General features: G+C 39.5%; 1 protein-coding gene across 1 annotated transcript in view; it reads left to right on the top strand.

Annotated features, from left to right (window-relative positions):
* Positions 1-18,910, top strand: part of frem3 (Fras1 related extracellular matrix 3) — a 56,369-nt gene extending 37,459 nt beyond the window's left edge. The window contains exons 7-24 of the mRNA XM_017701426.2: positions 2,336-2,485; positions 2,628-2,837; positions 3,127-3,324; positions 3,683-3,847; positions 4,690-4,872; positions 5,080-5,210; positions 7,001-7,159; positions 7,415-7,718; positions 8,411-8,542; positions 8,929-9,260; positions 10,704-10,896; positions 11,365-11,469; positions 12,847-12,974; positions 13,545-13,679; positions 15,048-15,174; positions 15,524-15,711; positions 15,901-16,047; positions 17,038-18,910. Of these exons, the coding sequence (XP_017556915.1) occupies positions 2,336-2,485; positions 2,628-2,837; positions 3,127-3,324; positions 3,683-3,847; positions 4,690-4,872; positions 5,080-5,210; positions 7,001-7,159; positions 7,415-7,718; positions 8,411-8,542; positions 8,929-9,260; positions 10,704-10,896; positions 11,365-11,469; positions 12,847-12,974; positions 13,545-13,679; positions 15,048-15,174; positions 15,524-15,711; positions 15,901-16,047; positions 17,038-17,589 (3,539 nt within the window). The 3' untranslated portion in view covers positions 17,590-18,910. The remainder of the gene's footprint in view (positions 1-2,335; positions 2,486-2,627; positions 2,838-3,126; positions 3,325-3,682; positions 3,848-4,689; positions 4,873-5,079; positions 5,211-7,000; positions 7,160-7,414; positions 7,719-8,410; positions 8,543-8,928; positions 9,261-10,703; positions 10,897-11,364; positions 11,470-12,846; positions 12,975-13,544; positions 13,680-15,047; positions 15,175-15,523; positions 15,712-15,900; positions 16,048-17,037) is intronic.
* Positions 18,911-21,092: the final 2,182 nt, after the last annotated feature.

Below are 21,092 nucleotides of genomic sequence, written 5' to 3'. Positions count from 1 at the left end.
CCTGTGGGAGGACTACAGAGAAATCAACAGCCTCCAAAAAAATATAACAAACAAAAGCAATAACCAAGTGGAAAGCTCCCATTCATAATGTAACATAGCGGTTTGAGGACAACAATTATGGATGGATGTTGACTGCTGAGCAAAAAACATCTCCAAAATTCTAACTTTACTAGACAATGAAAAACACATTCATTTTAAATAGTTAATAGAACCTGATTTTTTTTCTAAGTAATTTTATAGCGTTACTATTTCTCCATTTATTATCAATGTCAAATTATGTTATAAAAAATGAAAAATTACAAAAATGGATTTGGTTTTGTTTTGACAGCAATGATATGTACAATATATACACTCAGTGTTTGGAACATGCAGCCAAATGATAAAAATATTCTTATTGAATTAATATATAATATTAATATATCCTTTTAACAGTTGACAGACCTTTTTTTTTGTGACAGCAATTATATGAAAACATATCTGGCCACCTTCTCTTCTGAATGTACAATCAGCATTTCGATTTGTAGTTTGGTCTTTTCACCATACTGAGTCATTGCTGCTTCTGCAGTTTAGTCATGAATAAAAGCCACATCCCCCTCTTTCAGTGGTGGTCCCTCCTCTCTCCTTTTGAATATCCTTCCACTGAAAGACAAATGAGGGTGAACCCAAGCCTGAGAGAGATTTATGGCTAAATAATGTATATACATTTCTCCACTCTACAAGTCTAATGTGACAGAAAAGAATTCAGACACACAATGTGGACCACAACTCTGGCCAGACTTCTTGGTGGGTCTAAGAACTCAGTGTGTGTGGTAAGGGTAGAACGGGGGTGTGGGAAGTTTGACTGGACTTAAGCCAAAGCTGGGATCTTATTGTTGCATATATTCGGACTGTCTTCTATAGGACATCTGTGGGAGCAGTGTGTTTCCCAGTCTAAACCCCTTTATGCCCCCCCAAACCCTGAACTCCCCTCTACTTCTGCCCTCTTTTGCTCTACTTTCACACACACATAATATAGAGTGTCTTGGCTAGCTTTATCAGCTAGAACTGTCTAGACTGTCTCTTGGGGCAGGATGTAGGCAGCAACAGTAGTTTCCTGTGCTCTTATGGGGTGATGACATGAGGAGTCTGTCAGAGGTACTAATGGGTCAGACACGGGGCTGACTCACCTGGACATTCCTAGTGACTGATGGGAAAGGACTGTATACTGCACTCAGTGAGAAGTTTGCTTTTACAAAAGCTTAACTGCATAATAAATCCATAGAAAGGGGTTATGTCCTAAAGTTTGTGTTTGTGACCACATTACAGAGAGTAATCATATACAACAGTTTTGCAGAGTAAAGAAATAGTAAAGCAAAAAAAAAAAAAAAGCCTAGAAACATTGTCTTAAACTAAAGCAATACATCCAAAGAGGCCATACTTTACAGTGATTTTATCATAGGTAAGGGGTGTTAAGGGTTAAAACACTTTACTCATGGCCTTGAATGGCTTATTGCATTCATAAAATGAAATGCACAAATATTCTATAAACAATTCAATGCATTAGTCCTGATAATATATTAAATTGTTTATGAAATAACATGATATACAATTCCTCCACCAACAAATGTAATTTTTGTAGTGTAGGCTAAAACTTTCACCTTAAAAGTAGTATCTTTATCAAATACCGGAGCCATAATGCTACTTTCTGTTAGCGCCTCTATGGAATTTCCTGTATTATGTCAGCATTTAACGGTGGAAGAGGTGCCACACATTTATTTTCCCACACTAGCTTTAATACTTCTTATGGCAGACCAGAAACATGATGATTTGAAGCTTGTAAGACATAAGCTTGTAACATATTATGCACTTTGTTTGTTGCCGTTCAGCTCAGAGTGTAACACTGAATATTAACAGGGGAGTCAGTTGCCTGTTAGCTATCTACTGGGCTGATCAGACGAGTTCTAAGAAGATAGGTTTAAACAAGACTATTGCATTGAGTCAAGTGTAAGACTGTTTTACTATGTAACGATGATTGTCTTGCTAAGGCAGTTTTGTAAAGCAAAGTAATAACATCATTGTTTGAAATTCAAGAAATAATGGCAACATTTCTAAACAATAAGTAACAGGAGTACACAAATGGCTCGGATGACAGATTGTACATGCTGTTACTAAGAAATGAAATGCAGACATTTGATGAATAAAAGCCTGAAGTAAGAACAATTTGCCAGTGAAATTTACATATTGATTTAAACTTAGATTTAAGTAGAAATTGGTACATTATTCTCTTTCGCATTGGGTTTTAAGCTGATGAATAAAGGTGATGACCATTAATGATGGATATCTTTGTGACTTGCAGAGCCATCTCTGTATTTCGGAGAGACTGAGTACACAGTGGATGAGAGTGCGGGCTACGTAGAGGTGAGAGTGTGGAGGACAGGCACTGACCTCTCCAAAACAGCCACCGTCACTGTACGCTCGCGGAAAAGTGAGCCCGTCTCAGCAGAAGGTAAAAAATCTAGTACTACAGGAGGAAAGATTTGCACTTTAAGGAGTGAAATGATAAAGGTGTGCAAAACAACATATTTATATGATTTGAGATCTCTTTAGTGAATAGAATGCATCTCAATTCATTTTATCTCTGTCTCTAGCGGGTCTGGATTACGTGGGCATCAGTCGTAACTTGGACTTTGCACCTGGCGTCACCATGCAGACGTTCCGTGTGACCATCCTGGATGACCTGGGCCGTCCAGAGCTGGAAGGGCCAGAGAAGTTTGAGCTGGTGTTACGCATGCCCATGAACGCTGTGCTGGGAGAGCCCAGCAAAACCGTCATCACCATCAACGACACCGTTACTGACCGTGAGTCCACCAGCCTCAGCTGGATGATCCAATCATGTTTAAGAGTGAACAACTGAAAATAAAGGGGTAGTTCTGAAAAAATGTAAATACAATGAACACAATTTTACCTAAAATAATCAGACATGTTTGAGTAGTTTTGCACTACAGCTATGAGGCAAAAGTAGCTAACTAGTAACAGAACCTTATAACCAACCAATTACCGTTGTGCAAACTGCCTGCCAAATCATCACCACAGTTGCCGTAAACCTGTGTACAGTTGTTTAGCATTTTCATATTTCTGTATTCTCAGTTCCAAGAGTGCAGTTCAGGGATGCGGAGTACAAGGTGGACGAGGCCGATGGGCAGGTGAAGGCCATGGTGTACCGCAGTGGTGACATCAGCCAGAAATCCACCGTTCGCTGTTATACTCGTCAAGGCTCTGCCCAGGTCATGATGGACTACAATGAGCGACCCAACACTGACTCCTCCATCATCACCTTTCTGCCAGGTCAGCAAGCCTCTGATCATTCATCCATCTTATTCTTCATTCATTCATTCATGCACCCATTCATACCTTTATAAATTGTCCAAAAAACTAATAGGTATATAAGTAAACATCATCTCTGTTGTTAAAAAAATCTCCAAAAAAAGCTTTACAACAACAACAAAAAAAAGTTCTTAACAGCTATTAAGGCAGCTTATAGAAATGAAAAAACAGGGCTTCTAGTGGTCTTTTATCTGAAATGTTCACACAATGTAACGTAACGGGTAGATGGAATAATAAAAACTGTTTCTGTTGACAGCAATGACCTAACTGTCCTTATAAGTTCTTACAATTCACGCTTTGTCTGTTTGTTTATCCACAGGTGAAAATGAGAAGCCATGTGTGGTGACCTTGGTGGATGACTCTATTCATGAGGAGGATGAGGAGTTCCGACTGGTTTTGGGAACGCCCAAGAGCAAGTCTCCATATGGTGCTGCACTAGGGGAGCAGAAGGAAGCTCTGGTCACCATCACTGACAAAAAAGACAGTGAGTTTACAAACCCAGTGTGTGCTGAAATAGAACACATGAAAATACAAAAGAACAAGACAAGCTCCTCCACAGAAATATTCATTTCTTCCCTTTCTTTTTTAGTTTAGAATGTATTAGTAAGTTGTTTCTTTCTTTCTTTCTTTCTTTCTTTCTTTCTTTCTTATTCAAGCATGTGTCTTAATAATCATCATATGTAGTGTGTCTCAATTCAGGGGCTGCATCCTTCAAAGTTCAGTTTAAAGCCAATAATTATCTTTTAAATTGTACTCTTCAGCCACCGTACGCTCCTCTGCTGATTATTCCATGTTCTTGAATCCTCACCAGCATGCAATGAACCTCAGGATGTTAGCTGGCGAGCTATAGACTTCTAAACCAGAGACATTATAAAGGTTCAGCAGTTCACTGGTAAAATGCAAGTAACATTCAACATGGTGTCTGTTTATGGGGAAAGTCCTGAACTTCAGTCAAAAAAAGAGCTGATCAGCTTGCTGGAAAAGACACAAGTGGGACAAGCCTTTCGTTGTTTGTGGAGACATACATACATGCAGTAGCATTTTTGTGTTATTTGAGCCAAACACTACAAAGAATTAATTTAATGTTTTTGTAACATTACTGCAGCATTCATTTTGGAGTTTTAGGTTCGAGACAGGAACTTCTTTGTATGACAGTAGCTGACTTTATCTAACTGAGAGAAAATATATACAATAAAGTTATAAAATATATACAACATTTATACTTCTAGACTAACTGACAGGATACACTGCATATAATAGTATAATATCTATAGTTTGGCATTGTCTCTAAACTTAACCCAAGCCTTTTGTGTTCCCCTCCTCCAGAGGCTATCATCAGATTCTCTGAGATTAAGTACAGCGTGAAGGAGCCTCAGGTTGCTGGGGAGATTGCCGTAGTGAAGATCCCCATCCTCCGCCTGGGTGACACTTCCAAGGTCTCGGTGGTGAGAGTTCACACCAAAGATGGCTCTGCCACGTCTGGAGAGGACTACAACCCCCTGTCTCAAGGTCAGCAGACTGGATTATATGCACTGGCTCAAAACTACAAATCCCATGCTGAAGGACTGAAAGTGGAAAGTCTATTAAATGCAATTGAATTTTAAGTTGTGATAGATTCTCCTAAATCTAATGCTAACTCTAACTTTAACCCTGACTTCAATCCAAAATCTAAATCTAATCCTAAACTTAACCCTAACCTTAACTTCAACCCAACAGATGTGGAGTTTAAAGAAGGAGAGACGGAGCACGTAGTGGAGGTTCAGGTTCTGTATGACGGACAGAGGGAAATCCGTGAGGCCTTTACTGTCCATCTAAAGCCTGATGAATACATGGTAGCAGAGACACAGGTTAGAGGTCATCGACTGTATAAATAACTCCATTGACGCAACAACATACACATACATACACACACACACACACACACACACACACACACACACACACACACACACACACAGAGTAACATGCCTTTACCTCACTTGCTAAAATAGCTACACAGCAGCTGCCTCTGTCAGCAGGGGTCAGTCTTTATCTCCTATAGAGGAGGCCAGTGTCTCCCTCTGTGCTGCATGTATTATGAATGTGTCTCTGAGGACTCACTGACCTATAAACAGAGCTGCACTCTCAGGGTGCATATGGCTGTACAGCCATCAGCTCAGCACTCTTCAATGTGCAGTTATATCACTTTCATCACTGATACATCTATTTTATCACTCTTTAATAAGAGAAGAATGGGTTTCCCATTTGCTTCTCTCAGTATTACTTTTTGTGCTTATAGGGAGGTTCTCCTTTTGAGTCTTGGTACCTCTTAATAGTTCTTCATCATGCTCTTAGGGGGGTTCTCCTTTAGAGTTTTGGTTCCTCTCAGTGTTCTTCTTCATGCTTCTAGAGTTTCTGCCAGTTGAACTGAAATGGCATATCCAAGCTTCGTCTATGAAAGTGTTCTTTTGTATCAAATGTCTCAAGGATGGACAAGCTCTACACAATATATAGTAAAAATTCCATTAAACCTAATGAATTTTAATTGGAGTTTATGTGATGTGTTTCTGGTTTAAAATGTTATGCTTTCAAGATGGACTATGGGCGGGTTCAGAAGGCCAGTCCAAATAAAAATGTATCCAGATTGTGTCCAGATTGACAGCAAAAAAACCCCCACAAAATCCAAGATTTGCAGATCAGATCCAGTGCCCACTGCATGATTCATCTCTCAACTATACCTGCCTTTTTTGGTTTTCTATTTGGCAAACCTGGTATGTTGCACCTGGTCCAAGGTACTATTCTTGGTATTACCTCTGTTGAGGTTTCAAGCGAGCTGAGCCAATTCCAAAAGTTGATGTAAAATGCTGCGGGCTGCTAAATGGTTGGAGAGGATCGATAAACACATGCTAACCATGCATTAGCTGCTAGGTTAGCATACCCTCTTGCATCGCCTTTGAGTAACCAGAGTTGTAGTATAAATTCAGATGAATTCAGATTCAGATTCCTTTTTTTCCAACAGTCTTTTGTCTTGCTGCCATCGGCCTCTTCTGAACAAAGTTTGTCAAGTAGTAGCTGGTTCTAAAAGTGAGTAGAGTTGAGTATAGATGAGATGTACCATGCAGTGGAAAAGTGGCTTGCAATGTAACAAACAACAACGATGTCAAATCAAGAGTGACGGAAGTGCTGGGATTCAAGAAGAGTGCCAAAGATTCATTCTTATGCCTGAGAATTTTGAGTAGTCTGGTGGGCAACTCCATCTCTCCTGCTGCTGCATTTGAAAGGTGCATCACTAGCATAGCTATGTAGTTGACACCTATGTCATTACCACCGCAACCCATGCGGATAGGTTGGTGATGTCTGGACACACAAATCTGATCTGATCACTTGCAAATAACAGTGCGGACAGTTGTCTCAAAAGATCTGATTTGAAACATGATTTGCCTGCAGTCTGAACATAGCCATAGAATTTGCAACCATGCTAACAGTTCAATTTAAGAAATATATATTTGATCTTGATAAGTGTGTTTTAGATTTTAACATTGACATCAGTTTTTCAGTGCTTTAACTTTCATAGCAAAGCTTTCTGTGGTTGGTAACTGTCTTGTATTTTTGAAATAATGCTGATTGTCAGATGGTTTTCTCTCCTTGTTGTCCTCAGATGAACAAAGCTATAGTGTACATTGAAGAGATGGACAGTGTAGCTGACGTCACCTTCCCCGCAGTGCCTCAGGTAGTGTCTCTGCTCATGTATGATGATACAGTTCGGACAAAGGAGCACCCCCATCCCTCAACAGGATACCCTGTAGTGTGTGTGACGGTGAGTATGTCACACACACACACACACACATGCACACACACATTCACACACACACACACACACACACACACACACACACACACACAAACAAACACATATAGTATGCATGACTTATATTGTGCTTTTTTCTGTCTGAGCACTGCTACATTGCACTTCCTCTTGCCTTTATTATTTTTTAAACTGTGTTTGAAGAGCAAACTATACAAATTGAATGAAGATCAAATTGACCAACAATGAAATCTTACATTCCCTCAGGCCTGCAACCCTAAATATTCGGAGTTTGACAAGACAGGCTCCATCTGTGCAGTGGAGAATATTAATGACACTCTGACTCAGTACCGCTGGCTTGTCAGTGCCCCCAGTGGGCCGGACGGTGTCACCAGCCCCATGCGCGAAGTGGACACCAACACTTTCTTCACCAATACCAAATCCATCACATTGGACTCCATCTACTTCCAGGCAGGCTCACGCGTACAGTGCGCCGCCAGGGCCTTCAATGCCAATGGTGACGCAGGGCTGGAGCTCAGCTCTCCCATTGTGGTCATCAGCCGAGATGAGGGTGAGACTCCATTAGGGTTGCAGCTAGCAGTTTCTAAAAGAAGTAACAATAGAAGCCATTTTGCCCCATACACTAATGTACAGATATGGATATTTTAGTACACTCTTGTTTTTGTTTTAAAGTCAACATGTAACCTTTTTTCCATTATCAACTTTGTCAATTACTGGCCAGTTTTCTCTGCTAATCACTGCAGCCCTATCACTTTATAAAGGTCAGTGCAGATCAGATGTTTTTCCAGAGCTATGTGAACAGAAAAATCTGATAATTCTAAATTTAGTTTAATCCACTTTCATATATAGTCTTGAGACGCATGCCTGATAAATGGCCACTCTAAAGAGAATGGTCAGATTGGAAGTCTTTTTTTATATCATACTTTACTACACATGTGGATCATCCAGTGGATATGGATCACACACAGTTAGTTCTCACATAGTGACACAGTGTGAGTCACTTACAAACACAAATATGAACTGTCAAAAGATCTAAGCGAAAAATTGGAAGGGTTCAAAAGTATCACATTATATATATATATATATATATATATATATATATCATATATTTGTGCATTTTGCAGATGCTTTTATCCAGAGGAAATCACAATTTACAAATATTGCAGAAGTCGGTGAATATAGAGTAATGAGTAAGCACCACAGAGACAAAAACTCCAGCTTGTTTTGTGTGTTTTTCTGTAGGTCTTTGCCAGCCCCGCATTCCTGGTACTGTTGGTGCTGAGCCATTCTCAGCAAAAATCCGCTACACTGGCTCAGATGACCCTGACTACCCCAACCTCATCAAACTGACCATTACCATGCCTCACATGGATGGTGAGTGTCATCCTTTCACAACCACATATATGTTAAAAAAGGAAAAGGAAATAAGACAAGTGGTGTGTGTTAAGAAACTGATGCCTTAGTAATCACTTTCTCCCATTTGTAGAGTCTTATTTAGCAGATTAGATTAGGATAATTTACTTCAACATAGAGTAACGAATAAAACGTCTGGCCCTCATGGGCAATAAAGCTACTCTTTTCACTTCTGTACTCAATGTAATTATAAGTAGCTCAGCTGAATCAGGTGGAATACAGTGGATAAAATTGTGCAAGGCTGTGGCCTTTCAAAGCTAGAGCTGTACTCCCCTACAAAGATGACCTGGACAGTCAATCCCACTGCAATATTGCTCATGCACTGGTCCTGTGTCTGCTTTATTTAGGCATGCTACCCGTCATCTCCACACGTCCTCTCTCAAACTTTGAGCTCACTCTGAGTCCGGATGGAACACGGGTGGGGAATCATCGTTGCTCCAACCTGCTGGACTTCAATGAGATCCAGACTGGACATGGCTTCATCACAGATGCCACCAAGAACCCGGAGATAATCGGAGAGACGTTGCCATACCAGTACAGCTTGGTCATGCGCAGCGCCAACTCCCTGCGCTTCTACCGTAACCTCAACCTGGATGCATGCCTGTGGGAGTTCAGCAGCTACTACGACATGTCCGAGCTGCTCAATGAGTGCGGCGGATCCATTGGCACAGATGGACAGGTGAGGGCTGTGGGGAATGATCTGGCAGGTGGCTGAGGTGATTTGGTGGTTATTGTAAGAAAGGTTCAGTAGACATGTCAAAACCGCTTTATTTGAACCCCCTACCTTGTAGCTTTACCTTGCTGATGTACATTTGCTGCACAATTTGTGTAAGCCTTCTTCTAGCTCTTTATAATGACCATAGGGCCACTCTTGGCTGGAAATTTTGGGTAGTGGACTACTTTCAGCCTAGTAGTGATATTATTGTGTGTAAGAACCTCAGTAGCACTGTTGTAACAGGGCGGGGGGGCAGGAGAGAAACAGCACACCATGAGGAAAAGAGTGGACAGTGGCCCAGACAGAAAGACTTTCACATACATCATAATGCAAACTCTGAAATAGTGAGAAACCATATATAAACACAAATAATAATATATGACAGTTATTGAGCCTTTGATACCCAATAAAACCCCATGCCTTAAGCTGCATGTACATGTTGTCATTGAAAAGCCATCAGAATCGGTAGCGGTAATCAGCAAGCAGCAGCATGAAGCCATGCAAACCTTGATATGGTGATATATTCGCCAGTGTTTCTCCCTGTGAGTGGGTCAATGGTGCTATCAAATGCTAATGTTTCTAGTTGTGTGATAAGAAAATTGAACGCTGTGGTCAGCAGAATGTGGCCACTGGTGTTTAGCATTCCATCAAGGCTGAATCGTCCATTGCTGCTTAAAGTCTCTTTCGTACATATGTAAATACCATTGCATCAATCTATACACCTATATAGTGGACCTGTAAGGTGGGTGTTTTTAATAAAGTGGCCAGTAAGTGGAAGAACAAGTTAAAGGTGCAGTGTGTAGAATTTAGGGAAATATTAAGCAGAAATGGAATGTATTATACAAAACTGTTTTCATTAGTGTATAATAACCTGTAGCTACAAATTATTGTCTTTTAATTGTATTAGAATGAGCCCTTCATATCTACATAGGGAGTGAGTCCTCAGTCCAACAGAGGCTGTCATGTTTTTGCTGCCATGTTTCTGCAATAGCCCAGAATGGACAAACCAAACACCGGCTCTAGAAAGTGCCTTTTGCACTGGTTCTATAACAATAATCTACAGTCTCTCTTCTAGATGCCACTAAATCTTACACACTGTGCCTTTAAGTGTTCTTCTTTTTACTGAGATGTAGACATATCCGGTTCAGATTGGCTATAAGATTGCATCATGTCTGTTTTCTCTGGTGTAACTCACATGGCTCATCAACTATTTAGTCCTGTAATATCTGCACATTTTGGAGTGTTTCTGTACACAACACATCTGGCTCACAACCAGGTTAAATAGATGTGCTACAGCCAGGAAAAACACTTAACAGTGCAGTGCCGGGGAACTCCAGAACCAGAATTGGGAACTACTATTAGTACTAGTTACACTATTTACTATGACACATTTTTATTTATGTGCAGGTGCTGAACTTGGTCCAGTCCTATGTTACTCTGCGTGTACCTCTCTTCGTGTCCTATGTTTTCCACTCTCCCGTTGCTGTTGGTGGCTGGCAGCACTTCGACCTGCAGTCTGAGCTGCGACTTACTTTTGTATACGATACCGCCATCTTGTGGCAAGACGGTATTGGTAGCCCACCCGAGGCTGAACTGCAAGGTAGTCAGTCCATCTCTATTAACAGACCAGTCTTGTGGATGTCGCAAGACTAGTCTAACATCATCTGTGATGATAAATGATCAGATGCTGATCTGTATATAGATATGCATGAAGAAATAAAAGTATACGAGGATAGCATATGATGCATATGGTAATGGCTCCCATAAGACTCTCAAACCTTGTCAGCACTTCTATATATGACCTGAATGTTCATGCTGGTATTATGGTATTTTGAACTCTAATACAGATGGCAGTAATTGCCTTACAAGTATTCAATACATGTTCCCATATATGTATTAGCTATAAGACTGCATAGTGTACCATCATAAAATGTAGTAGTAACTGCAAATAATTCCAATATATTCTATTTACATTTAGGAACATCTTACCAACAATATATTATCATAGAATGATTTCAATTCTATCTTACAGCTCTAACTTTTTTTATGTGCTATTAAATCTCCATAGGTGCCATGTATCCTACCAGTATGAGGATCAATGAAGAGGGTCGTCTGGTCGTCAACTTCAAGACGGAGGCACGATTCAGGGGCCAGTTTGTCATGTCTCACCCAGGTAAGGATTATTAACATTGACATGCACATGTATACAGGAAGATGTCCAGTGGGTCATGTTGACAGGCCCCCTCTATGACTCCTATTGAGTTGCATGTCCCAGATTTATTTTAGCTGCTATATCCGGCCTGCAACCTAATGACTGTGACCTTCCTGTGTGGCAGGAACAGGGTTATTCAATCCACTCAGTCCCATATTCCCACCTAGTGGTGACTGAATGCTGGTGGATGTGATGAATGTGGGTGTATGTGATGAATTTGCTCCCAAGTGATGTTTTGTGCTAGGATTTTAAAGACTCCGTCTCTTCATTAAAAACATTTGGACTCTACATTCACATTTTGGTGCCTGTGGAATCTGAAAATGTGCTAATGTTTATAGTGTTGGGGGTAATGTAGCACAAATTAACGCTTTACAGTAATGTGATTACCTTTTCCTGTATTGCATTATAGCTAAACTTTTAAAAGGAAAATACTCCAGATTCGGGAGACTTCAGCGGAAAGGATGAGTGTTAAATAATATCTTTGCAAAGCGTGGATTTGCACTGTATTGATGTCATCGTTTTGGTAGCCAAGGGGAATGAGAATGCGGTATATCTACCTTCAAAGTATAGAACATCCTGTAGAAGATTGCAGAGCTGAGAATAAAAGCTTCTAGTGCCCCCTATAGACATCTATAAAAAATGCATATGAACACTTATATACTATTTGCCTGAAATAAGCATGTGTATGCTCCAGATGTTTTTCAGCACTTCAAAATACACCCAGAATTGGCTTGGAAAGCTTGATTACATGCAATACTTTTAAAGCATATATTTCCTTTATATAGATTATCCTTGTACCTAAATATGTGTGATACCTGCAAAAGCTGACTGCACAACTTTGACTGTAAATATGACAGTGTGCATGATGTGCAGTGGAAGAGAGAAGCTGAACTCTGGGGCAACTCTTTAAGCTTTTTCTTTTAAACAGCATGAGCTATCCATGAAAGGCGAGGATAGTGACAAGCTTTTTAAATGATGTTTAATGTGATTGGCTGGTTCTTTTTCAATAAAATTCTGAATTGGATTTCCCTTCCACTTTCTAATTAGTACAGTTTTGTAGAGGTTTTTTGCTGACTAACATAGATGAAAAGCAGTGAGTAGTGAGATTACTTTTCCAAGAAGTAGTAAGTAAAGTAATCCCATTTCGGTTTGACAGGATTAATTAGTAATCTAAAATAACATTTGTTGAATTACATTTGTATAAACATATATATTAATAATAATTAATATTTGAAATAAAGGTAAAATCATGTTTCTGTCCCTTTACTTGAAGGTTGAAAACAAATCCGTATTTCAATTTAAATGTTCCTCTGACAAAGTGACTTATCGTTTCTACAGGAAGCAGCCTGTCATCCATGGTGATGTCGGCGGATCATCCTGGACTAACCTTCACTCTCACTCTGGTCCGAACTGAGCCCACATACAATCAGCCAATGCAGCAATGGAGTTTTGTCTCGGACTTTGCTGTGAGTACTCCATGGAAGCCAGTTTGCCATTTTCATTTATGAAGCATTTCTACTGATCGTTTATATTTCTTTTTGACCCACAAAATAGCATAAAGCACTGGTCACCAACCCTAGTCCTTGGGATCTAACTTCTTGCAGAGTCTTGTTCTAATCACAGTCTGCCACACTTGCTACAGCTACTTAATGTCTTCAGAAGCCCTTGATGGGTAGGTTGGAATTAAACTCTGCAGGAAAGTAGATCTCCAGGAGGAAGGTTGGTGATCACTGTCATATAGTTGAGGCTCCACTATGTGCTGACAATGCAGACATGAGCAAATTATTTATAGCTTTCAAATCTGGTTCTTACATTAAGGCTTGCATGTGAAATTTTCAGTCCATGTTTTAGCATGATAGAAAACTTTTTTATATTCTGAAACCTTACCATGTTTTATACTTTTTATATTCAGTCTCCATGTTCTTTATAATAAATGTTCAGTTATTTTTATTTATTTATTTTTTGCTGTTAAAGATAAGTCACCTAATGAAACTGATTTGAGGATATGGTGTGTGTGTGTGTGTGTGTGTGTGTAGGTTAGGGACTATTCTGGCACCTACACAGTGAAGCTGATTCCCTGCAGTGCCTCTCCTAATGGAGAATTCAGTATTCCACCTGTGTGCCACCCCAGGGAGCCCCTCACCTTCGACATGGACATCCGTTTCCAGCAGGTCAGCCCCATCACTTGTGCACAGCTACAGACTTTTTTGTTTTGTTTTTTCAGAGGGTCCTTTACAAGTCTTCTAATCTAAAATTATTTGGTTAAAGTATTTAAGCATTATTTATTTTAGAATTAAATACACTGCATGTTATACAATGTAGATCAGACAAACATACAGTCATATGTAAAAGTTTGTCATATTGTTTGACTTTCTAAGTGAAAATACTGAAAATGACAACTTCTACAGACAGCACACAAATCTGACATTTTTCTGATAATTTCAGTGCACAATTTCTATTTATTTGCTAAATTTAACACACTAAAAAAGCATAAAATATAAAGTGTGCTTTTTCGTAATGTTAAATTCAGCAAATAAACAGTGTGTGCATTAAAAGGGGTGCCCAATCTTTTGTGTTTGTATATAGTATATTCAGAATGTGCCTTGATGCAACTGCAATATGTGCTCACAATGGTTCTGAATTACAGTTTACTAAAGCTGGCACTTATCAGACAAACTCTGAGTAGCCCAGGGTACAGGGTTTAAAACAGGCAGTGAAATAATGGAGCCTTCAACCAACAAAAAAGAAAATTTCAGTTATAATGGAGTGCACACATATTGTGGCTGCATCACAGCACTATTACATTTGGTAATTTGAGTGTAAACAGTGTTATTCTGGTGGTAAATATGCTAATGGTAAATATTCAGGATGTTTCAATGCTTATTCCTCTATCTAACTGCTGTGTCTGCTGCCACTGTTAAAGAAAAACTCTTAACAATATGTCTTTTGAGGCCTTAATGGGCATATATGCTATATCCCATGTTATATCCCATATCCTGTATTTTAGGTCACCCTAAGGTCAGTTTATGATAGTTGCACGGTTTTATGTCAAAATTGATTTTTACATGACCATTTTCCAATTCTATCCTCTACAGTTAAACAGACTGTGCATTGAAGACATATATGTCTAAAAGATCTCTCTTCTGATTGGCTGCCTTGTATTACACCTTATCGAAAAAGCAGTCCAGACTAAAAAATTTTAAACCTTCAACCGGAATGGGTGGGTCTAAATTGCTATAGGCTCATTAGGCAGAAATGCTTAAATGTGTTGTTTAAGTGACATCATTAAAAACACTGAAATAAAAAAGATTGTTTTTACTGCTTAGTTGGCATATATGGACTGTATGGATAAAAAGGACTGCTAGTCCTTTAAACTTTAGTAAATTGAGTGCAACATGTAATTAGCAACATTTTCAGTATCTCCATGCTGTTCTGCGTGGCTGTCCTTCAAATGAGTATGGGTGGGGATTGGAAGCATTTTTCCAGCAGCATGAGTGAGTGAGTTATATGAAGCCGTGATATCACTGTGTTCCTCTCAGGTGAGTGACCCTGTGGCAGCAGAATTCAGTCTGAACACACAGATGTTCCTGCTGTCTAAGAAAGAGCTGTGGTTGTCTGATGGCTCCATGGGCTTTGGAGAGGGCACAGATGCTGCTTTCAGTGAGGGTAAGACAGCTGAACTGAAATTAACTGAGCATAAATGGTTTCTGATGTACTGCTGTCTAATGCAGTGGTCACATATGAAAAAGTAATGTGCAGAAACATTCAGAGTTTGTGTGATGCTGGACTATTACTTCACACTAAAACGCACATCTACCTTATTCTTTCTTTCTTTCTTTCTTTCTTTCTTTCTTTCTTTCTTTCTTTCTTTCTTTCTATCTTTATTTAATTATTTATTTTTGAGAGTGTGGTGCGACTACAATGACCTCGGCCTTATGATGTATGTCAGTCCAACACTGCTGATCCTATCATGAGCAACTGTCAAGTCCAGTATCACTATTTGTTTATTGTGCAGGTTCCACTATATATGGCCGTGTAATGGTGGATCCGGTGCAGAACCTGGGAGATTCTTTCTCCTGCAGTATAGAGAAGGTCTTCCTTTGCACGGGCACTGATGGATATGTGCCAAAGTATAACCCCACCAATAAAGAGTACGGCTGCCTGGCAGACGCCCCCTCACTGCTCTACAGGTTCAAGATCCTGGTACGCCATTTGTTTTTCCTGAACTTGGATCCTACAAATTGCCACTGTTTTCTCCATAATTTTTGGTATAAACCCTATGATTAGAGCTGAATGGGCCAATAAAAATGGTCCAAAAGGATCAAATCTACCTCACTGGCTTTCATCAGCTGTGTTAACATTGTGTTTTATGTTGCTGTGTTTGCCATATAGGACAAAGCTCAGCCTGAGACCCAGGCTAGTGCCTTTGGAGATGTGAGATTTGATGCCAAACTCGCAATGGACCTTCCAGGAGCCCTTACTCTGATCCGACAGCCCGGGTCAGATGGGTTCACACTGTCCTCTTCCCCGCTCTTCCAGGTCAGAGACTTACCTTAAATACACTCTGCTTACCAGTGAAGCTTTGCTAACCCCACTGGACAAACATATGCATAACATGCATCATTTCTTTTCTAATACCTGGTTAAGCATGCAGTTGCCTTAATGACAGCGTCAGTTATTGCAGATAAGGACTACACTAACCTCTTAAGAGGTCCATTTTAGGCCTTTTTTGAAATGTGTGCCTATTTCAGCATTTCACTGTCTGTCCCAAATTCAACATTGGGGTTGTGGTCTACTGATTTTGCTAGTCAGTCAAATGGTCCCAGTAGTCCTTAACTGTGAGGATAAGCACTATTGTGAAGGTCTTCTTAACTAAGCTTTAGAGAAGGAATAATGCATGCAACTAATATGTAGCAAACAGGTAATAGAAGCTTATATCCCACTTCTTAGCACTGTGCACACTGCACATCTAAGTCATCACGTCAAAACTTGTCAATTTGTTAAGTAATCTCAACCAGACTTGCTTATGCAGAAAAATCTATGTGGTTTATATGACTGAATTGCGTATTATCTATGTAAAAAAAATGATCCAACACACCAAAAATGTCAGTGAGAAAGATTGTAGATCAACTGAAAATTCCAAAATCAAGAGAGAAAAATGTCCTTAAATGGTGGAAAGAAACAAAACGTGTTCAAAGCCCATCATGATCTCGTCATCTAAAGCATCCAGCAAGCCTGGTTGGATATCAGTTGTGCTTCAAGCTGTCATCGAAAATGCAACAAAATGCTAGCCTAAATAAAATGCTAAATACAGACCTACATTAAGAAAAGTATTAATATTCAACCTGCTAATATTTCTGTACTTTATTACATGGTAATTTGGAGTTTCAATTAATAAACATGGTTCTTAATGCTGGCTTTTTTGATGGATACAAATACATCAATTATATTTTTGTCTCTGAAAATAATGAACAAGTTATAAAATTGAGGAGACAGCAGATGAAATAAGAGCATGTTTTATTTTTTCAGGTTGCCGCTGGTCGGGAGTGGTTCATCCACACTATTTACACTGTACGGTCCAGAGAGAATGCCAACCGTGGCATTGGTAAAAGAAGCCTGGAGTACCACCATGGCATTTCATCTGTCCTGCCCGAGTCTGGTGCCATGACCCGCCACCGCCGGGCTGTGCCTGACCCAGAAGCTCTGGAAATTGGTGTGGAGAACAACCGTGGCACCAACATCCAGCACATCGCCTTGGACCGCTCTGACCGGCTCAGAGTGAGCCAGCGGCAGCCGTGGGGCCGCGAGACCTACCTGGAGCGTCCCCTGGTGGAGGGGAGCTCAGGAAAAGAGCCTGGCTCTGATGCAGCTCTATCAGCAGGCATGCCCACACTGCTGGGAGTGGCTGGGCTAATCCTACTGGTGTGCCTCGTGGTGGTTCTGGTGGCTCTCTTGCTCCGGTGTAAGAAGAATAAGAAGGAGTATCCACCATACTCCACCTCCTCCTGCTCAGCCTACAGCGGCAGCAATAGCAGACAGACCACGAGCACAAGACACAGTGGAGACAGTTCAGAAGTTTAGACATCGACGCTGAGGCCTTCCCTGTCCACAAACACATTCATACCTACTTGTCATGATGATGCCTTCCTCCCTAGGGGCATAACAGCTGGAGGAAAGGACGACTTAGAATGAAGAAGCAGTGGCGACGAAACCGAAACAGGGAGAAATTCATCTTAGGATCACATCTGAGGTTCATTCATTTCCCAAATGACTTTGCTTTCCACTTCTATACTGTTTTTATAAACTCCTAGCTTCATCCCCGACAAGCACTGAGGACTTCCACACATGCAAAAGATTTCAGAACAAAAGGACATTACATCCAAAGTCTCTCAAAGAAAGTGTTTCAAGCCTCATAGTGCCGATACGATGAGCAAATCTGTGCTTTGATGTTCATTTATCCTAGTTGCTGATGTTAGATGACATTTTTTAGTTCTTAAGTGCTGGTGCACATTGTGTGGATTGTAGAAAAAGACACAGAAATAACATGATGTCACTCTCAATATCGATTTTCAACATCAGTCTCATCCTGAAACTTCGATTTAAAGGCTAAAGCAACTATCATCTACTTCTACTAAAACTTATAAGACGACTCAGTGTTAACTTAGGCAGCAGTAGCATCGGTCAGCCGTCTTTTGACCTGATCTCAGTCAGAATTCTGAGACTCAGCTGTTGGCAATAAAATAAGTTTACCATAGTCTTTTTGTTTTAAGTTCGACTTGTAAACTTTTCTGTTTTGAATGTGTGTCAGATATGTTTTTTTGCGATAAAAATAGGTGTAGAAAAGCTGGCTTCTTGAAACATTTATGTAATAAATGTATGTATTTTTATATTCACGACACACTGCTGTGTACGGAGGTGCACACTGGCGTTCCCATGTCGACAGACCATGTTTATGGTACTATAAAAAGGGACAGTGATGTTTCATTTGAGTCATTTCAAGTGCATAAGTATTCAGATTTTTATACATGTCAGGATGTGTTCAAATATGCTTCAGAATTACACATAACTGTGTATAATAATTATCTTGTGTATGTATGTAAGTGCTTATATATACACTACCAAACAGGACAATGGCAACAGAAGGTATTATTGGTATTATTACATCCTGATAGAACTTGAAAAGCTGTGAACCACAGGTTGTGATTGTTACATAATTGTTACATGTGGTGATTTTTTTTTCTTTCAAATTGCATAATTGGTTAAAAATGCATCAAAGGCTCATAATATGCCAATTATATGTCCATATTAAGGTGCTCACATTAATAATCATGTATATGGTTTTAATTTGTCACTTTCAATTTATTGTTTAATGTAATAAAGTTACACTGCCAAATACCAGCTGCGAAGCAGTCACAGTTTCCTTTTTTTGCCAGCAGTAAACAAAGTATGTTAAAATATATTCTCACATTTTCATGTTTGCTCTAATAATTCAGTACAAAATCAGTGAGAAACTGAAGGTAAACTTTAAACTTCAATTTCATTGCTGTCAAACTCTCATAAATCTATTTTTGAAACTTTCTTTTATATCATTTGAAAACACCAGATGTTCTTTGATTTGTGTGAACATTTCATGATAAATGGACCAGCAGAAATGGTCCAAAATTACATGGAGTAAAATCTCATTATATTACGTTAAAGTTATAACGTTACCATTCTTGGAGCTCCATTCTTGGTATTGTTACACACTTAACAAAAAGATAGTTCTTCAAGGGGGTCCACAAGTTCTGTATAGAACCGTTTCATGGTTAAATGGTTGTTTGCATGGTGAAATGGTTCTTCAGATTGATGGAAAATGTGTTATATGGTTCTATATGTACTTATCAGGTTCACAAGGCATGACGCTAAACTCAGTGTACATAGAAAAAGGCGGAAACTTGAGGTATGTTGAGGTTTTACTGTACCTGCTGCTGATTCCAGTAACTACTTGCCATTTGGTTCTCTCTGCCTGCTGAAAGACAAGCTATGCCCATTACAGCTTTAAACCACCTGACTGTAAATTTGCCAAAAAACACAGAGACAAACAGAGTACAAAAAAAGTTGAAACATCTTAGAGAAGTTTTGAAAGTCCACAAAGATCCAGCTGGAGCAACAGACCTATAGATTTAGTGGAGAAGCAGAGCAGATGGAACCTGGTCAAACCCTATGAGCGTCCAAAGATTCTCAACCTAGAATTCATTCTGTATATGTTAAACCCAGCAATAAGAAATTAGTGTAGAGACTTAAAACACTATACTTGTTAAATGCATGGCCCATGGGAACTCCTCAGGTCAGCACTCAGCAGTCCATCTACATCTAAAAGATATAAGCACTTTATATAATCTCAGCAACCTTTGAAACCTTTACAATTATTTTGATTGAAAAGAATGCAGCTAACTCTAACAACTTTTTTTCAATTAAATATAAGGCTTAGATGATCTGCACATCCCGGCATTTGTATTATTTATTTATTTACTTTTTTACATTTTGCATTTACATTTGAGTCCCAAATAGAAAAAGGATCATATCAATACATTGCTGCTAAGCTAATGCTGGTGCACATTTTCTGGCTGTAAATTACACACTAACATCTGAATCTCATAACAGACATGCACTTTATTTTAAGCTTGTATCCAGCATTAAATATATTTGACCTTATTTGTTCCAGTTTTGCCCTGCGATGGACTGGCGACCCATCCAGGGTGTATCTTGCCTTCTGCCCGATGACCGCTGGGTTAGGCTCCAGCACCCCCTCGCGACCCTGAGGGAGAAGCGGCTTAGAAAATGTGTGCGTGTGTGTGTGTGTGTGTGTGCATGTGTGTGTGTGTGTGTATGTGTGTTCCAGTTTTATGATGATGCTTTCAGTAAAAGTCCTGGATCATGGGTAAAAATCCTAATTGGGTATTTCTTTTGCTTCCAAACAGAACATGACAATTAAATGAGAGTATTACCACAACAATTGCAGAGTTTAAATACAACAAGCATGACTAATCTTTCAAACAAAAACTATTATATTTTTAGTTCCTAGAGTTCATTAAGCCTGGAAGGCCTTGAGGGTTCCTCACTGCTCAATACAGCATGTATGTTGGGAGGGAAACCTCTCAGTTTATTTCACACAACACTTTCTTTCCTTCTCATGTGAACCCACTAAAGAGTTCCCTCACACAACAGCCCATTATTTCCATAGCTAAGCAGAAGAGCTGTTGTTCAGACTGGGAGCAGCAGTTATTTGCATTACTCAGTTCTTTACAGTTGTCTGGTTGGCTTGTTATTGTACACATTAGTTGTATAAGCCCAGCGACTTTTATGCATTAGTCATGCGTGACTGTTAAATGAGTAAATTAATGTAATTTAAAAACCAATGGCTTGGTTGACCTCTTTGGTACTGTCATAAGAATGAGGTTTATATACAAGTGACATGTAATCCAAGAAGACAGGTAAAGAAGTGAAAAATGCAAGAGAAGTGAAAAATATTTGGTTATATATATTTTAGGAAAGTTTTATTGTAAGTTTTATTTCATACAGGTCACTATACTATTACAACGTCA

This window comes from Pygocentrus nattereri, chromosome 5 (assembly GCF_015220715.1).
Source record: "Pygocentrus nattereri isolate fPygNat1 chromosome 5, fPygNat1.pri, whole genome shotgun sequence".
NCBI classification, from domain to species: domain Eukaryota; kingdom Metazoa; phylum Chordata; class Actinopteri; order Characiformes; family Serrasalmidae; genus Pygocentrus; species Pygocentrus nattereri.
The sequence above is the reverse complement of the archived record's forward strand: the minus strand, read 5'-3'. Positions and strand labels throughout refer to the sequence as shown.